This window comes from Bos grunniens, chromosome 17, assembly GCF_055505025.1.
Source record: "Bos grunniens cultivar Pamir isolate PY7600 chromosome 17, Bosgru_T2T1.0, whole genome shotgun sequence".
Classification (NCBI taxonomy): domain Eukaryota; kingdom Metazoa; phylum Chordata; class Mammalia; order Artiodactyla; family Bovidae; genus Bos; species Bos grunniens.
In genome coordinates, this window is record NC_141181.1 from 15,789,484 (window position 1) to 15,807,679 (window position 18,196).

General features: G+C 40.2%; 1 protein-coding gene across 7 annotated transcripts in view; it reads left to right on the forward strand.

The window, feature by feature from the left end:
• INPP4B (inositol polyphosphate-4-phosphatase type II B) overlaps window positions 1-18,196 on the forward strand; it is an 853,196-nt gene that overhangs the window by 547,694 nt on the left and 287,306 nt on the right. For all 7 annotated transcript variants that reach the window (XM_086346584.1, XM_086346591.1, XM_086346583.1 and 4 more), the window contains one exon: window positions 16,695-16,745. In XM_086346584.1, coding sequence (XP_086202710.1) covers window positions 16,695-16,745 — 51 coding nt within the window. The remainder of the gene's footprint in view (window positions 1-16,694; window positions 16,746-18,196) is intronic.

The window sequence follows — 18,196 nt, forward strand, 5'->3', positions numbered from 1 at the left end:
TAGTCTGTTCTCCATATACAATCAGAATATTTTTAAAGTATGAGAAAGATCACATCTCTTCTTGGCTCAAAACCCTGCTATAGTTTCCTATTGGTATTAGAATGTAGACTTGACTCTACCAAAGCCCTGCCTTCCTTTTAATCTATTTTCTTCTTCTACCTCCTCCTTCAACTACTTTTTTTCCAGCCACTCTGGCCTCAGGGCCTTTGCACTTGATGTTGTTTTTGACTGGAACACCATCCCTGCTTATTTTCCTCTGGACTGGCTTCTCTTCTTTAGTAGGTCTTAAAGTCACCTGCTCAGAGAAATTCACCCTCACCACTGGACATAAAATACTCCTATCCATTTAACTCTTCATTCCATTGCCCTATTTGACTTCTGTGCATACTTAGTAATTTACCCATTTTGATGTTTCCATCTCTTCCTGTTGCTAGAATGCAGGCCTATAAATTGATGATTCCTTTTTCACAGTCATGTCCCTCACACTTAGAATGACAGATCATTGTGGGCAAAGGCATGCAGGGAAATGGAAGAAAGACAAGTTCAAGGAACCCATAGGGATTCAGAGCGACTGGATGAGTGGGTTCATGTAGTAAACATCACATCCATCTCTGAAAGAGATTCTACGGCAGAAATCTTCCTTAAAATGCTAAGATTGAAATATTCTCCAGAATCTCAAACGGCTTTGGTAATGTGGATTTTTATAACTGTGGCTATTAACCACATTAAAAATTAAAACTTAGAGAATTAAAAAAATATGTATTAATTCACTTAAAATAGCTAATAATAAGCCTATTATATGTTAGCATATATATTACATGTTTTTCAAAATTAATTGTTTTGGAAAACTAAAAAAAATATTGGGAGAATGCCATTGTTTTACATATGTGTAAGTCTCTTAATGTCTGATTAATAGGAGAGACTTTTGTTGTCATGTTTCAGTCTGTAGGCAAATCACATTTCTTATAGCATCTAGAAAATTCCACTCTGTACTGTATATTTGTGAAAGAATGAAAGTAGAAAGGAAAAATCCTGTCTTAGAATTATTATGAAAATGGTGTTGACCTTGCAGATCCCCTGATTGGACCTCATTAGCATACTGCTGATCTGGAGTTTGAATAAGATGTAAACTGGAAACTTCTCAGGTGGTCCAGTGGCTAAGACTCTGTGCTCCCAATGCAGGGGGCCCGGTTTGATCCCCCTTTAGGGAACTAGATCCCACATTATGCAACAGAAAAAAAAAAATTGCACGTGCTGCAATGAAGATCCAAGACCCCGAGTGCTACAACTAAGACCTGGCACAGCCAAATAAATAAATAATAAAAAATAAAAGATGTTCAATGCAAGCATTTTGTGTCCCCGCTGCTGTGTCACAGGATTCAGTGGGCATCTGGTTTGTTACAGAAAGAGATGTCCTCCACTAATGAGATTGTGTTCCCAAGTCTGGAAGTCAATCTTTGGAAACTTTAAATAGATCTTTTATAGAAACATAGTTTTTCATCATTATTCTCTTCTTATGAAGATTTTACAGCATTCAATTGAACACTCTGCTGTTTTAAGACAACCCTGAGTGCATCCCGCAGGAGACCTACAGTTCACTTCAGTTGCTCAGTCATGTCCAACTCTGCGACCCCATGGACTGCAGTACACCTGTCCTGTCCATCACCAACTCCCGGAACCTACTCAAACTCACGTCCATCATGTTGGTGATGCCATCCAACCATCTCATTCTGTGTCGTCCCCTTCTCCTCCTGCCTTCAATCTTTCCCAGGATCAGGGTCTTCAGTCAGTTCTTTGCATCAGGTAGCCAAAGTACTGGAGTTTTAGCTTCAGCATCAGTCCTTCCAATTAATATTCAGGACTGATTTCCTTTAGGATGGATTGGTTGGATCTCCTTGCAGTCCAAGGGACTCTCATGAGTCCTCTCCAACACCATAGTTCAGAAGCATCAGTTCTTTGGTGCTCAGATTTCTTTGTAGTCCAACTCACATCCATAATGTCTCTGCTTTTAAATATGTTGTCTAGATTGGTCATAGCTTTTCTTCCAAGGAGCAAGTGTCTTTTAATTTCACGGTTGCTGTCACCATCTGCAGTGATTTTGGAGCCCCCCAAAATAAAGTCTGTCATTGTTTCCCCATCTATTTTCCATCAAGTGATGGGACTGGATGCCGTGATCTTCATTTTCTGAATGTTGAGCTTTAAGCCAACTTTTTCACTCTGTTCTTTCATTTTCATCAAGAGTCTCTTTAGTTCTTCTTCACTTTATGCCATAATGGTGGTGTCATCTGCGTATCTGAGGTTATTGATATTTCTCCTAGCAATCTTGATTCCAGCTTGTGCTTCATCCAGCCCAGCATTTCTCATGATGTTCTCTGCATATAAGTTAAATAAGCAAGGTGACAATTTATAGCCTTGACATACTCCTTTCCCGATTTGGACCAAATCTGTTGTTCCATGTCCAGTTCTAACTGTTGCTTCTTGACCTGCATACAGATTTCTCAAGAGGCAGGTCAGGTGGTCTGGTATTCCCATGTCTTTCAGAATTTTCCACAGTTTGTTGTGAGCCACACAGTCAAAGGCTTTGACATAGTCAATAAAGCAAAAGTAGATGTTTTTCTGGAACTCTCTTGCTTTTTCGATGATCCAGTGGATGTTGGCAATTTGATCTCTGGTTCCTCTGTCTTTTCTAAATCCAGCTTGAACATCTGGAACTTCATGGTTCATATACTGCTAAAGCCTGGCTTGGAGAATTTTGAGCATTACTTTGCTAGCATGTGAGATGAGTGCAATTGTGCAGTAGTCTGAACATTCTTTGGCATTGCCTTTCTTTGGGATTGGGATGAAAACCGACCTTTTCCAGTCCTGTGGCCACTGCTGAGTTTTCCAGATTTGCTGTCATATTGAGTGCAGCACTTCAACAGCATCATCTTTTAGGATTTGAAATAGCTCAATTGGAATTCCATCACCTCCACTAGCTTTGTTCGTAGTGATGCTTACTAAGGCCCACTTGACTTCACATTCCAGGATGTCTGGCTCCAGGTGAGTGGTCACAACGTCATGGTTATCTGGGTCATGAAGATCTTTTTTGTACAGTTCTTCTGTGTATTCTTGCCACCTCTTCTTAATATCTTCTACTTCTGTTAGGTCCATACCATTTCTCCTGTTTCTTGTGCTCATCTTTGCATGAAATATTCCCTTGGTATCTTTTAATTTTCTTGAAGAGGTCTCTAGTTTTTCCCATTCTATTGTTTTCCTCTATTTCTTTCATAATAGTGTTTCTTTGAGAAGTATCTTCCCTCATCCCAGTTTGAGGTGCCACAGTCACATTTCCCTCTGCTGCTGAGAAACTGCAAAGTTTAGTTTCAGTTTCTCTACGTTGCCTTCAGTCCACTGTCGTGGATGTGAACTCTCGTTTCAGCCTAAGCTGCACACAACACAGCAATGGAGGGGTTGAGAACACTGGTTTCAGAACACAGATTTGTGTTGAAATGCTAGCCCTTTTATGGAGCAGCCCTGTAACCTGGGGAGAAACTTAACTTGTTTTGGAGTTTTGTTTTCAGGCAGATTGAAAGGAACCTCAGGTGTTAGCCTCAGCTATCTCATGAGGTGGTTTGTGGAGTGAATGAGAAGGGAAAGCAATGAAAAACAATTCTGAGTGATTAGAAACCATTAATTAAAGGAATGTAAAGAATTTTTAAAAGCTTTAAAGCTTCTCCAAGTGGTTGTCAAGTGCAGCCAATACTGAGACCTAATGACTGAATAAATTATTAGATGTTGGATTGGCCAAAAAATGTGTTCGTTCAGATTTTTCTATAACCTTATCCAGAAAAACCCAAACGAACTTTTTGGCCAATCCAATACTTCGGTGGAATTCCATAGAGAAAGATACTGATGTGATAATAGAATAGAAGAGATGACCACAACACTTCATTGGGTAGATACAGTAAAAGCCTCTTCTCTCTGTGTCTGTGTACACCACTTTTTTCCAATTTGTTGAAAAAAATGTACTTTGTGAATTGATCTTATCAATCAATTGCTCTTTACTCTGGGCTTGGTGATCTTCTTTTGACTGGGGGTTACGAAAGACTGAGTTATAAATGAACTCTTAAAATACTAAGCAATATCACAATAATTTCATTTTAAAGCTACCTAGAAATTATTTAGCCTTTACAGTGCTGGGACTAATTGACTTTCACTGAGCAACATGTTAATAGACATGTGCTTGTGTTGATATTACTGTTCTCTGTCTAATGGCTCATTCATTAACTCATGACTCTGGTCTTAATTGGGGGCTGTTAATATATTAAGGATGGTGTTTTTGAGTCTGGTAATGTGATGAATTGTGTCTGTTTCTATTCCCTGAGGCTAATAGATTTTTGGTTTTTAAAACTCATTCAGCAGCCCTAGGGAAGACGATTAAAGTCACCACCAGTCTGGGCTCAGAAAAGGCACACTGTCATGGAAGAGATGCAGATGCTTTAAGCAGAGCATTTCAAATCTGAGCTGTAACTTGCTACTGAAGTGGGCAAATCACTCCAGTTTTCTGAATCTGACTTCTCTTATCTGTAAAATGGGCCAGGGACTAATAATATAACCCAGAACTAAGGAATTAAGTGAGATAATACAAGTAAAAAAAAAAAAAAAGATACATGTGCCTCTGAAATACTTTACCCATAGGGCAAGGAAATAGTTACTTCCATTGATTCTCTTATCCTTCTTTATCAATTATAGATTTGTATATTTCTTTCTAGGGTAGAAAGTTTCTAGGGTAGCACATATTCAACCCAGGTCAACCTAGGTCTCGTGCTGCTATCAAGAGATCAGCTCCCATTGACTTTCTTTTCCTTTTTCAGAATGATGGTACAACTATTTTTGTATGTTGGAGAAGTGGAGAAATAGAGGAAGAGAAATGAAAACAGTGATGGACGTTTGACCTTACCAAAAAGCTATTAATATGGATATATGATACTTGAATTGAGTGATCTGTGTCCTGAAATGTTAATATTCTCATACGGGGCTTTGGAAGTCAGCAGGAGTTGAATTCTCAACTATAATGAGCGGTTATTTAGCAGATTATTAGTTAATATCTTCGGTGCCTACAAACACATTTTTATATTCTGTTTTTTTGGTATAAAGAGTCCTTTATTCTTTATTTCTGTTTTAAAAATAGCTAAATATCTATTTTTTAGTTTAATTTTTTATTGGAATACAGTTGCTTTACAATTTTATGTTAGTTTCTGCTGTACACCAAAGGGAATCAGCCAGACATATACATATATCCCCTCTTCCTTGGAATTCCTTCCCATTTAGGACATCACAGAGCATTGAGTAGGGTTCCCTGTGCTATACAGTAGGTTCTTACTAGTTAACTACTTTATACAGAGTAATGTATATATGCCAATACACCCCTCCCCCCCCCAAAAAAAAAGAACTTTGGCCTTAAATTGTACAGCTATTTGGAATTTTGTCCTGTTTGTTTTTGGTGAGTGCCCAGGGCAAGTCTTGACTCTGAGATGCAGTGCAGGACACCCCATGGGCTCTGACCAGTGTTGCCTTTCCTAGCCTGGTGACCCTTTTCGGAGGAGCCAGGAGTAGAGTCTGAAAGGCATAAGGATTTACTCACAGAACAGCAATAGAGAGACCTTCTTCTGATTTCATGAAAACTAGACCTCAGTTTTAGCGTCTCTTATTTTCAGCAGAGCTTATATTTTTCAGTAACTCTTTAACAAAGGAAGAGAATGTCTAAAGATATTTTGGCTATTCAGTACTTTTTTTATTTTTTTTTAACCAGCCTATAATAGATCTCTGTAAGATTTGGAAAGGGAAATGGTATAAAATGTGGATAATGGCAGGGTTACCCAGAGTTATATGACTCCAGAGCCATGTTTTCAGTCGCCATTAATGTAAAAGACCACATGACTCCTATATGACTGGTAGAATTTAGTATAATGTCACATTCATTTGGTGAAATTAACAGTCTTAAGGAGCCACCAATTAAGCATAAAGGGACTCACGTTACCAGAAGTCTGTGGTGTGAACATCACTGCCTTAGAGACATGGGAATCCTCTACTATAGTTTTATACTTCTTTTTTTTTTTTGTATTGGGGTATAGCAGATTAACAAACAATGTTGCAGCAGTTTCAGGTGGGCAGCCCAGAGTCTCAGCCATACATATGCATGTATACATTCTCCTCCAAACTCCCCTCCCATCCAGGCTGCCAAATAGCGCTGAGCAGAGTTCCATGTGCTGTACAGTAGGTGCTTGCTGGTTATCCATTTTAAATATGGCAGTGTGTACACGGCGACCCCAAACTCCCTAACTGTCCCTTCCCCAGGCCCCCGTCCTTCCCCCCAGCAATCCTAAGCTCGTAAGTCTGTGAGTCTCTTTCTGGAACATCTCTAAGATTAGATGCATCCAAACTAAGAGTGTTTACATTTTTCTCACTGTGATCTCTTTTTGCTTGGAAATCTCTAGAATGTTCTTGTGTACATCATGTACATGATACATTTTGACATGTGAAAGAGGATCACATTTGCCCAGCAAAGGCCAGGATTGCAAGTCACACTCATTACTTATTGGATCCTTTTTGGATAGTGTTCAGGATTCAGGATTAACTGCTTTTACTAAGAAAACTACCTGCAGTTATCCATTTATAACTGGTTTACTGAAGACTTCACTCAGTAGACAGGGCTTCCCTGATGGCTTAGACTGTAAAGAATCTGGCTGCAATTCAGGAGGCACAGGAGATGTGGGTTTGACCCCTGGGTCAGGAAGATCTCCTGGAGAAGGGCATGGCTACCCACCCGTTATTCTTGCCTGGAGAATTCCATGGACAGAGGAGCCTGGCGGGCTATAGTCCATGGGGTCACACATACTTGGACACAACTGAGTGACTAACACTTTCACTTTACTCAATAGACCAACATATAATGGCATCCCTTTCCCCCTCCAAACATATTTAACTACTATGCTCTGTTGATCTTTTTTTTTTTTTTTCATTTTGTAATTGTGTATTTGGAAGATTCCTTAGCTTTGCAGTAGCTTTCAGAAAAAAAAAAAATTTAGTTGGGTTACGATGTGGTAGCTGGGATCAGCAACTCTCTCTGACACCACATAGAAATGAGTCAAATGTTACAAAAGTCATGTTTGAAAACATCATCAAGCCATGATAGTAATAACAACTAATATGGTCATGCTCAGTCATGTCTGACTCTTTGCTACCTCATGGACAGTACCCTGCCTGTCTCCTCTGTCCATGGGATTCTCCAGGTAAGAATATTGGAGTAGGTTGTTATTTCCTCTGCTAGGCAATCTTCCCAATGCAGGGGTCAAACTTGCATCTCCTAAATTGCAGGCAGATTCAAGAGAAAAATGAAAGGAGGACCTGTCAGAGATGAGCTATCAGGAGCGTGTGTATTTTCCTCCCCAGGCCTTTGGTGATTCTAGAGTGGGCTAAAGAACAGGAATTTACCTGGACGGAGGGCTGCTGCCCAAAGAAAGAGAAATTAGCCGAGCTTTCAGGAGTTGTATTGGATGGTGTGAGAAACTGAGACTTGAGAGTCCTCAAATTAATGGTCATTTTTTTCTCAGAAGAGACTCACTGAATCCTGACCCTGGCAGGAGCCAAAGAACCAGGCCAAAGGTTTATAAAAAAAAGCAGAGTGAAACCTCCCACCATTTCACAGTGTTTAGGGAACCAGGCAAAGGGACCAAAACCAAGCAAGAGCCCCAGTCCTAGAGGGGGTGGTGAATTGATGCTGAGCGACTAAAAAGCCATTTCTCACCTGGGGGCAATGAACAGATTTTCTCTCTGTAGCTGGAAGCCTGAGTATCTGTCTTTACTGAACACAAGGCAGCCAGCTGGCTCAGAACCCAGAAGATTCGGGTTTTCATGTGTAGCTGAAATAACAAACTTAGAGACCAAAAGGGACTCAAATGCATGGCTGCTCGGTCTCTAAAGACAGATGCTGAAGCTGAGATCCAGTGCAAAAGTGGTCCACTGAGACATCTGAGAATCTCTAGCATCCTTTCAAGGGTTGAGGAGCAAAGATGAATTAGGCTCCCCCCTGAGGGCCATACCCTGTAACACAGATAGACCGAGTGTCTTAGTTCGCTGAGGCTGCCATGACCAAGTGCCACAGACTGAGCGGCTTAAATAGCAGAAATTTATTTTCTCGCATTTCTGGCTTCTGGAAGTCCAAGATCAAGGTGTCAGCAGGGATGAGGTTTTCTGAGACCTCTCCCCTTGACTTGCAGTTGACCGCCCTCCTTGCAGATTTTTTTTTCTTTGATTTGGACCATTTTAAAAGTCAGCATTGAATTTGTTACAATATTGCTTCTGTTTTAGGTTTTTGGTTTTTTGGCCAGGAGGCATGTGGCATCTTAGCTCTCTGAGCAGGGATCAAACCTGCACCTGCCTACGTTGGAAGGTTACGTCTTAACCGCTGGCCCACCAGGGAGGTCCTCTGCTCATTCTTCACTGGATCATCCCTCTGTGTTTGCACCTCTGGTGTGTCTTCCTCTTCTCATCAGGGCACAGGTCCTATTGCATTAGGACCCTGTCCTAGTGGCCTCATTTAAACCTAATGACCCTATCTCCAATTGTAGTCATCCCAAGGTGCTGTGATTAGGGCTTCAGAATATGAAACTGAGACTGGGTCGGGGAGTGAAGGGTTAGAAGTTAGGGGTAGAAGGTAGGGATTCAGCCTGAAACACTGAGTTTTTCTAGCCCATCTCTGTCCCAAATCAATCCCTGACTTGATGACCAGAGCAGCCTCTCCTCCATAGCATGATACAGCAAAGCATAACAAAGGAAAGGATATTTCTGAAACAGATAGTATCTGGAGCTTTTATAGATGCTTGACATTTAAGAAAATTACTAAGTGCCTTCATAACCAGAAGACAAATTCCCTTCCTTATTAGGCATTTTTAGGTGCAAATGAATATCTACCATTGGCATCTGTGGCTGTTTCACTCATAAGGATTCTAGTGTGTGTGTTCAGTGCTAAGTCGTGTCTGACTTTTTGCAACCCCATGGATTGCAGCACACCAGGCTTCCCTGCCCTTCACTATCTCCAAGAGTTTGCTCAAATTCATGTTTATAGAGTCAGTGATGCTATCTAACTATGTCTTTCTCTGCCGTCCTGCTTCTCCTTTTGCCCTCAGTCTTTCCCAGCATCAGGGTCTTTTCCAGTGAGTTGGCTCTTCACATCAGGTGGCCAAAGTATTGGAGCTTAAGCTTCAGCATCAGTCCTTCCAAAGAATATTCAGGGTTGATTCCTTTAGAATTGACGTGTTTAATCTCCTTGCTGTCCAAGGGACTCTCAAGAGTCTTCTCCAGCACCACAATTGGAAAGCATCAGTTCTTCGGTGCTCACCTTTCTTTATGGTCCAACTCTCCATAAATGACTACTGGAAAAACCATAGCTTTGACTAGACGGGCTAGACCTCCAACTTTAGCTGGTATATGAATTACCCGGGGATCTTAATGAAATGAAGACTGATTCAGGATGGCTTCCCTGGTGGCTCAGACTGTAAAGAAACTGCCTGCAATGCAGGAGACCCTGGTTTGATCCCTGGGTTGGGAAGATCCTTTGGAGAAGGGAATGGCTACCCATTCCAGTATTCTTTTCTGGAGAATCCCATGGACAGAGGAGTCTGGAGTCACAAAGAGTCAGACATGACTAAGTGACTAATACTTCACTTTCAATATGTCTGGAAGGGGCCTGAGATTCTGCATTTCTGTAACAAGCTTTAAGGGATGGCCCTCAGACCATCCGCCTAACCAGCTGCGGATCAGTGAGTGGTGACTGTGTATGCTAGAGTTTAAGAAACATTGCCCAATAAATAATGCCTAAAATTGCTTCCAGTTCTGAGATTCTGTTAGCTTTTTTAAAAAAACAATGTTTTTAAAAGGTAGCCATATTCTATCTCTTTGCCTATAAAACAGTGCATTTTTGTGAACTTGTATAGGACTCAGAGGGGAGCCAGACATTTCTGTGTGATCAGGTTTCCATGTGTTTATTATAGTAAGGTTATTCTTTATCTCATTCCAAGTGGAACAAGTAAATCTGATGATTTTATATATTTTAATTTGAGATACAGAGAATTATAGTAACATTTTTGTTAGAAAAAAGGGTATGTTTCAATGATGCGTTGGTTACAAGAGACCTTCCTGGATGTGACAATAGCCTGCAGAAAGGATCTGGGTTTTCCTCTTGTCCCAAGGGTGTTTCTCCACTGCTGCCAACACCTTCCCCTCTTCCTTCCAGCTGAGACCCTGCAGGGAAAGATTGCTTCTTCCTCACCTACCAGTGAAGTCCAGGCTTGGACACCTTGGTGCATGGCCTCTTCTTCCGTGGATCTGGATACCTAACAATAGCCTACCACCATTCACATATGAAAAAATACAGCAATCACCCTCCTCCTATGCTTAGGGGGTGTGCCTAGGCTCTTTGTCACAAGGGTGACTCATTTAAGAACAGCTTCTTATATCAAGTTGTGGAGTGCTTTATTCAGCTACAGCAGGGGTAGCCCAAGTGGCCTCTTAATTGAACAATTAGCTCATGAATGAGTCAATGAGGATTTGATGAAAGGGTGGCACTCACTATCTGCTACCTGATTTTCCTTTGTTTCCTTTTTTCTGGGTAAATTTAGTATGTAGAAGGTTGAGCTTATAAAGTTGATAGAGAAGGAAATGAATTTGTTTTACAGGAATCTTAAAAAATATTCAAGATGGAATATATAATTTTCTACATGACCACTCCTAGAAATTGATCTTTCTTGCTTTATTTGTTGATATCGTAAAAGTCCAGACAAAAGGAAGTGGTAAGAACTTTAAATATGTAGCCAGGCAGACATTCTTATGTCCCAGGAGGGGATTGGGGAGGGGTATGGTGAAGCAAAACAGGGCGAAGAACTGCTAATAAGACCAAAAAAGGAAAAATGAATTTATAAAGAAGACCAGAAAATCTCAGGAGGCATGACATTGCTGACGAACTGGAATATTCCAGATGCTATAGAGACAGTCATTGCTTCATCCCTTTCTCACCAAGAGGTCTCTGCTAAATCTGTCCAAGATTTATTTATGGGTTTTTGTTTGTTTTTTTTTTTTTCAGTGACATATTCCTCTCTCAGTCCTATCTCCGTCTCTCTGTCTCTCTGCTTCCTCTCATCTTTTCTCTGTCATCTCTTCCTTCTCTTTCTTTTTCTCACCCCCCACAGTTTTCTCTCTTCTTCCTTCCCTTTTTCTCTCTTGTTTCTTCCTCCTTTCCTCTCTGTGTCACGTACTGTTCTAAGTGCTGGGAAGATGTCTCACTCACAACTACCTATGGAATCTCTTATTAACTGCATGTTAGAGATAACTGATGTAAAGGGAAAAGACAACTGGCAAAAGGAGGTTAAATAATCTCCCAACATGACTCTGGGCAGAGTTTGAATGATCCAGGAGGGGACTTCCTTAATGGTCCAGTGGCTGAGACTCTGTGGTCCCAATGCAGGGGGCCTGGGTTTGATCCCTGGTTGGGGAACTAGATCCCGAATGCCACAGCAAAGGATCCCGCACGCCACAGTGAAGATCAAAGATCCATGTGCTGCAACTTAGACCTCGCACAGCCAAATAAATAAATACTTTAAAAAATTTTTCCTATTGTCTAGAAATTGTATACAACTCCAGTTCCATAACATGATAGATTGATCTCTCTCCCCAAACAGAGTTGACTCTTGTGTCCTTAGAGGACCCATGTTACAGTATCTTCTGAATACTCACTCTTTTCCAAACACAGATGGGTTTTTATGACTCCATGCCTGCTACATAACACCTTCTTTGCTTGGCCGCTTTCTCCTTTGCCTCAAACTCCTACTCACTGTTCAAAACCCAGACCTCCTCTGTTGTGAAGCCTTTCTTGATGCTTACAGGCTGCATCAGTTACTCTTCACTCTGCATTAAGACAGGAATGTACCCACATTTTCATTTTAGAACTTACTACATTGTCCTGGATTATTCATACATTTATGCTGTCCACTAGACTCTAAAGTCCCCAAGAGAAGGAATGGGACCTTATTCACTGACAAACCCAGTGTTTTCACTGTGAAGACAGATGTATATTATGTAAAAAAAGCATGATTGATTTGTAACCTATATACTGTCACATCAGTGGTATTGATCTTAAATATATAAAAACTCTACATATAAACTTATTTAAACAAACATTTCCTATACAAATTTGACTTTATAAAATTTAAAATTGGTTTATTATTTTGTCTTTAAGTTCCTCTAAATTAAGAGTTCCGCTTGTGATTTAAACGTGCCATGGTACAGGAAAATATGAAGTACATATACTTTTTTTTTTTCTAATTTTATTTTATTTTTAAACTTTACATAATTGTATTAGTTTTGCCAAATATCAAAATGAATCCGCCACAGGTATACATGTGTTCCGCATCCCGAACCCTTCTCCCTCCTCCCTCCCCATACCCTCCCTCTGGGCCGTCCCAGTGCACCAGCCCCAAGCATCCAGCATCGTGCATCAAACCTGGACTGGCAACTCGTTTCCTACATGATATTTTACATGTTTCATTGCCATTCTCCCAAATCTTCCCACCCTCTCCCTCTCCCACAGAGTCCATAAGACTGTTCTATACATCAGTGTCTCTTTTGCTGTCTTGTACACCGGGTTATTGTTACCATCTTTCTAAATTCCATATATATGCGTTAGTATACTGTATTTATGTTTTTCCTTCTGGCTTACTTCACTCTGTATAATAGGCTCCAGTTTCATCCACCTCATTAGAACTGATTCAAATGTATTCTTTTTAATGGCTGAGTAATACTCCATTGTGTATATGTACCACTGCTTTCTTATCCATTCATCTGCTGATGGACATCTAGGTTGCTTCCATGTCCTGGCTATTATAAACAGTGCTGCGATGAACATTGGGGTACACGTGTCTCTTTCCCTTCTGGTTTCCTCAGTGTGTATGCCCAGCAGTGGGACTGCTGGATCATAAGGCAGTTCTATTTCCAGTTTTTTAAGGAATCTCCACACTGTTCTCCATAGTGGCTGTACTAGTTTGCATTCCCACCAACAGTGTAAGAGGGTTCCCTTTCCTCCACACCCTCTCCAGCATTTATTATTTGTAGACTTTTGGATCGCAGCCATTCTGACTGGTGTGAAATGGTACCTCATAGTGGTTTTGATTTGCATTTCTCTGATAATGAGTGATGTTGAGCATCTTTTCATGTGTTTGTTAGCCATCTGTATGTCTTCTTTGGAGAAATGTCTTTTTAGTTCTTTGGCCCATTTTTTGATTGGGTCGTTTATTTTTCTGGAGTTAAGCTGTAGGAGTTGCTTGTATATTTTTGAGATTAGTTGTTTGTCGGTTGCTTCATTTGCTATTATTTTCTCCCATTCTGAAGGCTGTCTTTTCACCTTGCTAATAGTTTCCTTTGATGTGCAGAAGCTTTTAAGGTTAATTAGGTCCCATTTGTTTATTTTTGCTTTTATTTCCAATATTCTGGGAGGTGGGTCATAGAGGATCCTGCTGTGATGTATGTCGGAGAGTGTTTTGCCTATGTTCTCCTCTAGGAGTTTTATAGTTTCTGGAAATATTGATCAATGGAATAAAATAGAAAGCCCAGAGATAAATCCACGCACATATGGACACCTTATCTTTGACAAAGGAGGCAAGAATATACAATGGATTAAAGACAATCTCTTTAACAAGTGGTGCTGGGAAATCTGGTCAACCACTTGTAAAAGAATGAAACTAGACCACTTTCTAACACCATACACAAAAATAAACTCAAAATGGAAGTACATATACTTTTTAAAAATGCTTCTTTATGTAAAGTGAAGTTCACTCTGTCTTTCCCTCCCCTTTGTGCATATGCACACAGACAGACAGGCAGAGACACACACACACACTCACACACACACTAATATGCAAACTGGTCAGTGAATAGCTTTAGACATTTTCATAGTTTGCAACTTGGGGTTAAGAATCTTTTTTTCTCTATGCAGGTTATTCATATTAATAAGTGTTCTACTGATAAAATCAGTATAATTTAGGAGTTTAACGACTATGTTGCAACAATTGTCAGTGATGATATAAAAATATAAAATACATAGTAAAATACATAGTAAATATATAAAATATATTTAATATAAATATAAAATACATATAAAATACATAGTAAAAATACACTATGCATTATATTGCATAGTGTATATATATTTATATATATTTGTACATGTGCTCACTTTATGCAGTCCTATATATGTTTACTCTCACCATTTTTTTTTTTGCTTCTTTTGCTTTCTTTCTATGTTCAACCATATCTCCTTGGTTAATGCTTTTTGGATATCAAATCTTTTCTGAAAGTGATGATACATATACACATATGTATATGTGTATATGGGTTGCATATTTGTGAATATTCACTATTTATATTTCTAGTATATAGTCTGCATGTACATGTATATATACACACACATACTATATTTAGTGTACATGTACATACATGCACACATATTACATTACAGCTTGCCATGTATTAATATATAGTTTCTGAGTTTCCTTATCCTTTGAGGCCAGCTAATGATTTCCAGATAACGAGACTGAAGGTATATCTGAACATTCTGGACCGAAGAATGTTAATACAGCCACCAACCTGGAAATGCTCTTAACTAGTGAGCACTCTGTCATGAAATCTGGAGTTGAGTGTGTTCTGTAAATTATGTTGTTTACTCTGTTGGGATCTCTCCTGTCATTATTTTGTGCTCTGGTGAACAATTTTGACTTGTAATGACTGACAAATTATGCAAGTGATAATGCTGGATCTGTCATAAAGAAACAAAGAATATGATTGCCATTGCTGCACCTCCAAAGGGATTTTGTTTAAATGACCCCCTAAAACGTTGATCCATTATATGTTCCTGGGTTCCTGTCTCCCATCTGTCTTACCAGCCCTCTACTCTCCAATTAAGCACAGTGTTCTTGTATATTGCTCTGTATTCATTTAACTTGTTTATCACATCTTTGCTGTAAATTTAGATACAGTAGATTTAGGATTTATGTTTTCTTCCTGCTTTTACTAGCTTTTTCTTAAGTGAGAAAGATAATTGTGATTTCTTTTTATCTGGAAAAAAGTTTTAACAGAGAATCATAGGCTCAGTAGCAATACATCAGACTCAACATCCTGGGTCAGGAAAGAACACAAGATAGTTTGAACGGGCCTCAGGTAGTTGTAATGTACAACCAGGGTTGAGGATCACCACTCAGGAGAAGAAATATGTCTACTTATTATGTAAGGAGTTGATTTTTTCACCTGGAATGCTTTTGAAACATAAGAAAATCTTCCCCAGATGACTATTTTTTACTATTTTCCTCTGTGGGGCTTCCCTGGTTGTTCAGTGGTAAAGAATCTGCCTGCAATGCAGGAGCCCGCCTACAATGCAGAAGACAGGGGCTTGATCTCTTGGTTGGGGAGTTCGCCTGGAGTAGGAAATGGCAACCCACTTCGGTGTTCTTGCCTGGGAAATCTCTTGCACAGAGGAGCCCGGTGGGCTAATGGCCATGGGGTCACAAAAGAGTCGAACACAACTTAGCAACTAAACCACTACCATCATTTTTTCTCTTCCACAATTGAGAATTAGTTTTCAGATGAATCTGGATGTGGTTATCTCAAAATTTGGCTGAGAATTCTTTTTTTTTTTTTATATGAATATTTAATTTCTTTTTTTTTTTCTAGAATTATATTTTATTTGGCAGTCCAAAATGAGTACTTCAGCCTGGAACACAGCCTCTCAGACTCTCAGTTTTCTTTTTTTTTTTTTTATGATGGTTGCACAGTATCATGAGTGCGTTTAATGCTCCTGAATGGCAATATTAAAAAGGCTTAAATTGTATTATTATAAACTTAAAACACAAAATCTACAATGCTATAAATAATATGAAAGACAAAACAATAAAAACTGTAACACAAACAATGACCAGAGACGGAAAGTAAAGTTTGGATGAAGGAGCGGGTTGATGATGTATATTGGAAGGGATGGTGGCTGCAGATCCATCTGCCCTTGGGGGTGGTGATTCCTAAAATGGCTCTGGGTCTCCTACAGGTGTAGTTCAACCTGCAGGGGCACTGGTTCCGGACTTGACCCAGAGTGTCCTGCAGGAGCCAGAGCAGGTTCCCCCACAGCAGTGGTGAATCCACATGGCTGAGAATTCTTAAGTGGGAGGGATATCCTAAAAGGATGGTGTGTCTTGGTTCTTATGCAGAGAATAAATATGTATAAGCATGCATAGAACAGCATTCTCTAGGTCACTCTGTTCTTTCCCTGGAATGCTGAATGAAGGTTGCTTTTCCAGGAAATTAAAAGTGATTCACCTAAAGCCCTGATATCTCTGTATTTGACAGGGAGTGTTGAGCTGAGGATTCAGGCAGCTCTGTCTACTTAGGGACATCAGGAGTTTCAGGAACTATAAAAGGACAGCTTCGTAGCTGCCCGTGGTGGAAACTATACACAAATACCTTCAGTAATGATTAACCACAGAGTCTGAATTGATGCCGGATAAAGGAAAATGAAAAGGACACCTATTTGATGCTTCTGCATGGGTTTCTACTCTGAACGTGGTTCTTCACTGGTTTCTACTTCTGAAAGTGATACAGAAAATGTTTCTTTTTCTCCTTAGGTTCGAACCAGTGTTGTACCTGAACACAAGGATCCCCCACCAGAGGTTGGGGTAAGTGTTTCTTATGTTTCCAAAAGGCATACTTGTTGCTTCTAAGCTAATCATTGGGATCTTTCTCTGGCCTGCTGCCTGGTAGCTGACAAGTAAAATGGAGTTAAATTAACTGGGTGTGACTATGCAAGGAGACATTGTCACATATTTGCTGAATTGCATGGACTTCATTCCTTTTCTCCTAAAAATCATCATGATGTCAATTCATCTTTAGGTCAGGTGGCTAGAGAAAAGTCTAGAAATTGCCCTGCAGGAAACTGAGATGCCATTGAAACCAACATTCCTGGACCAAAAGGAGGCTGGGAAATTGAAAATGTGAGCTCTACCTCTCCAGCAAGGAGACAGAGAACTAACTGGCCAAGGGACTATGATGTTTCTGCTCCCTGTGGCTTCAACACCATTGAGTTTAGTCATTTAGTCATGTCCAACATTTTGCAACCCCATGGACTGCAGCGCTCCAGGCTTCCCTGTCCTTCACTATCTTCCAGAGTTTGCTCAAACTCATGTTCATTGAGTCAGTGATGCCATCAAACCATCTCATCTTGTGTTGTCCCCTTCTCCTCCTGCCCTCGTTCTTTCCCAGCATCAGGGTCTTTTCCAGTGAGTCAGTTCTTTGCATCAGGTGGCCAAACTATTGGAGTTTCAGCTTCAGCATCAGTCCTTCCAATGAATAGTCAGGGTGGATTTTCTTTAGGATTAACTGGTTTGATCTCCTTGAGCGCAGGTCAGAGAGAAACTGCCACCAAAGTATAGCTCAGTGTTGGGAGATCCAGCTAAGGTTTTCCTGCTGCATCAGAACCATCACCTCTCCAGCTTTTAAGAAGTTGGGAGAATAAGAGGTTAACAGGTGATTTTGCTTAGACAAGGCGGTGGAAGCTCTTGAAAAGATAGCCCAGGAGGCTTGTCCCTGGGATCTGGAATTCAGAAAGGAGGAAGAAGTCCAGAAATAAGTTGAGTGAAAAAGTTGGCTTAAAGCTCAACATTCAGAAAACTAAGATCATGGCATCTGGTCCCATCACTTCATGGGAAATAGATGGGGAAACAGTGGAAACAGTGTCAGACTTTACTTTTTTGGGCTCCAAAATCACTGCAGATGGTGACTGCAGCCATGAAATTAAAAGACACTTACTCCTTGGAAGAAAAGTTATAACCAACCTAGATAGCATATTGAAAAGCAGAGACATTACTTTGCCAACAAAGGTCCGTCTAGTCAAGGCTATGGTTTTTCCTGTGGTCATGTATGGATGTGAGAGTTGGACTGTGAAGAAGGCTGAGCGCTGAAAAATTTATGCTTTTGAACTGTGGTGTTGGAGAAGACTCTTGAGAGTCCCTTGGACTGCAAGGAGATCCAACCAGTCCATTCTGAAGGAGATCAGCCCTGGGATTTCTCTGGAGGGAATGATGCTGAAGCTGAAACTCCAGTACGTTGGCCACCTCATGCGAAGAGTTGA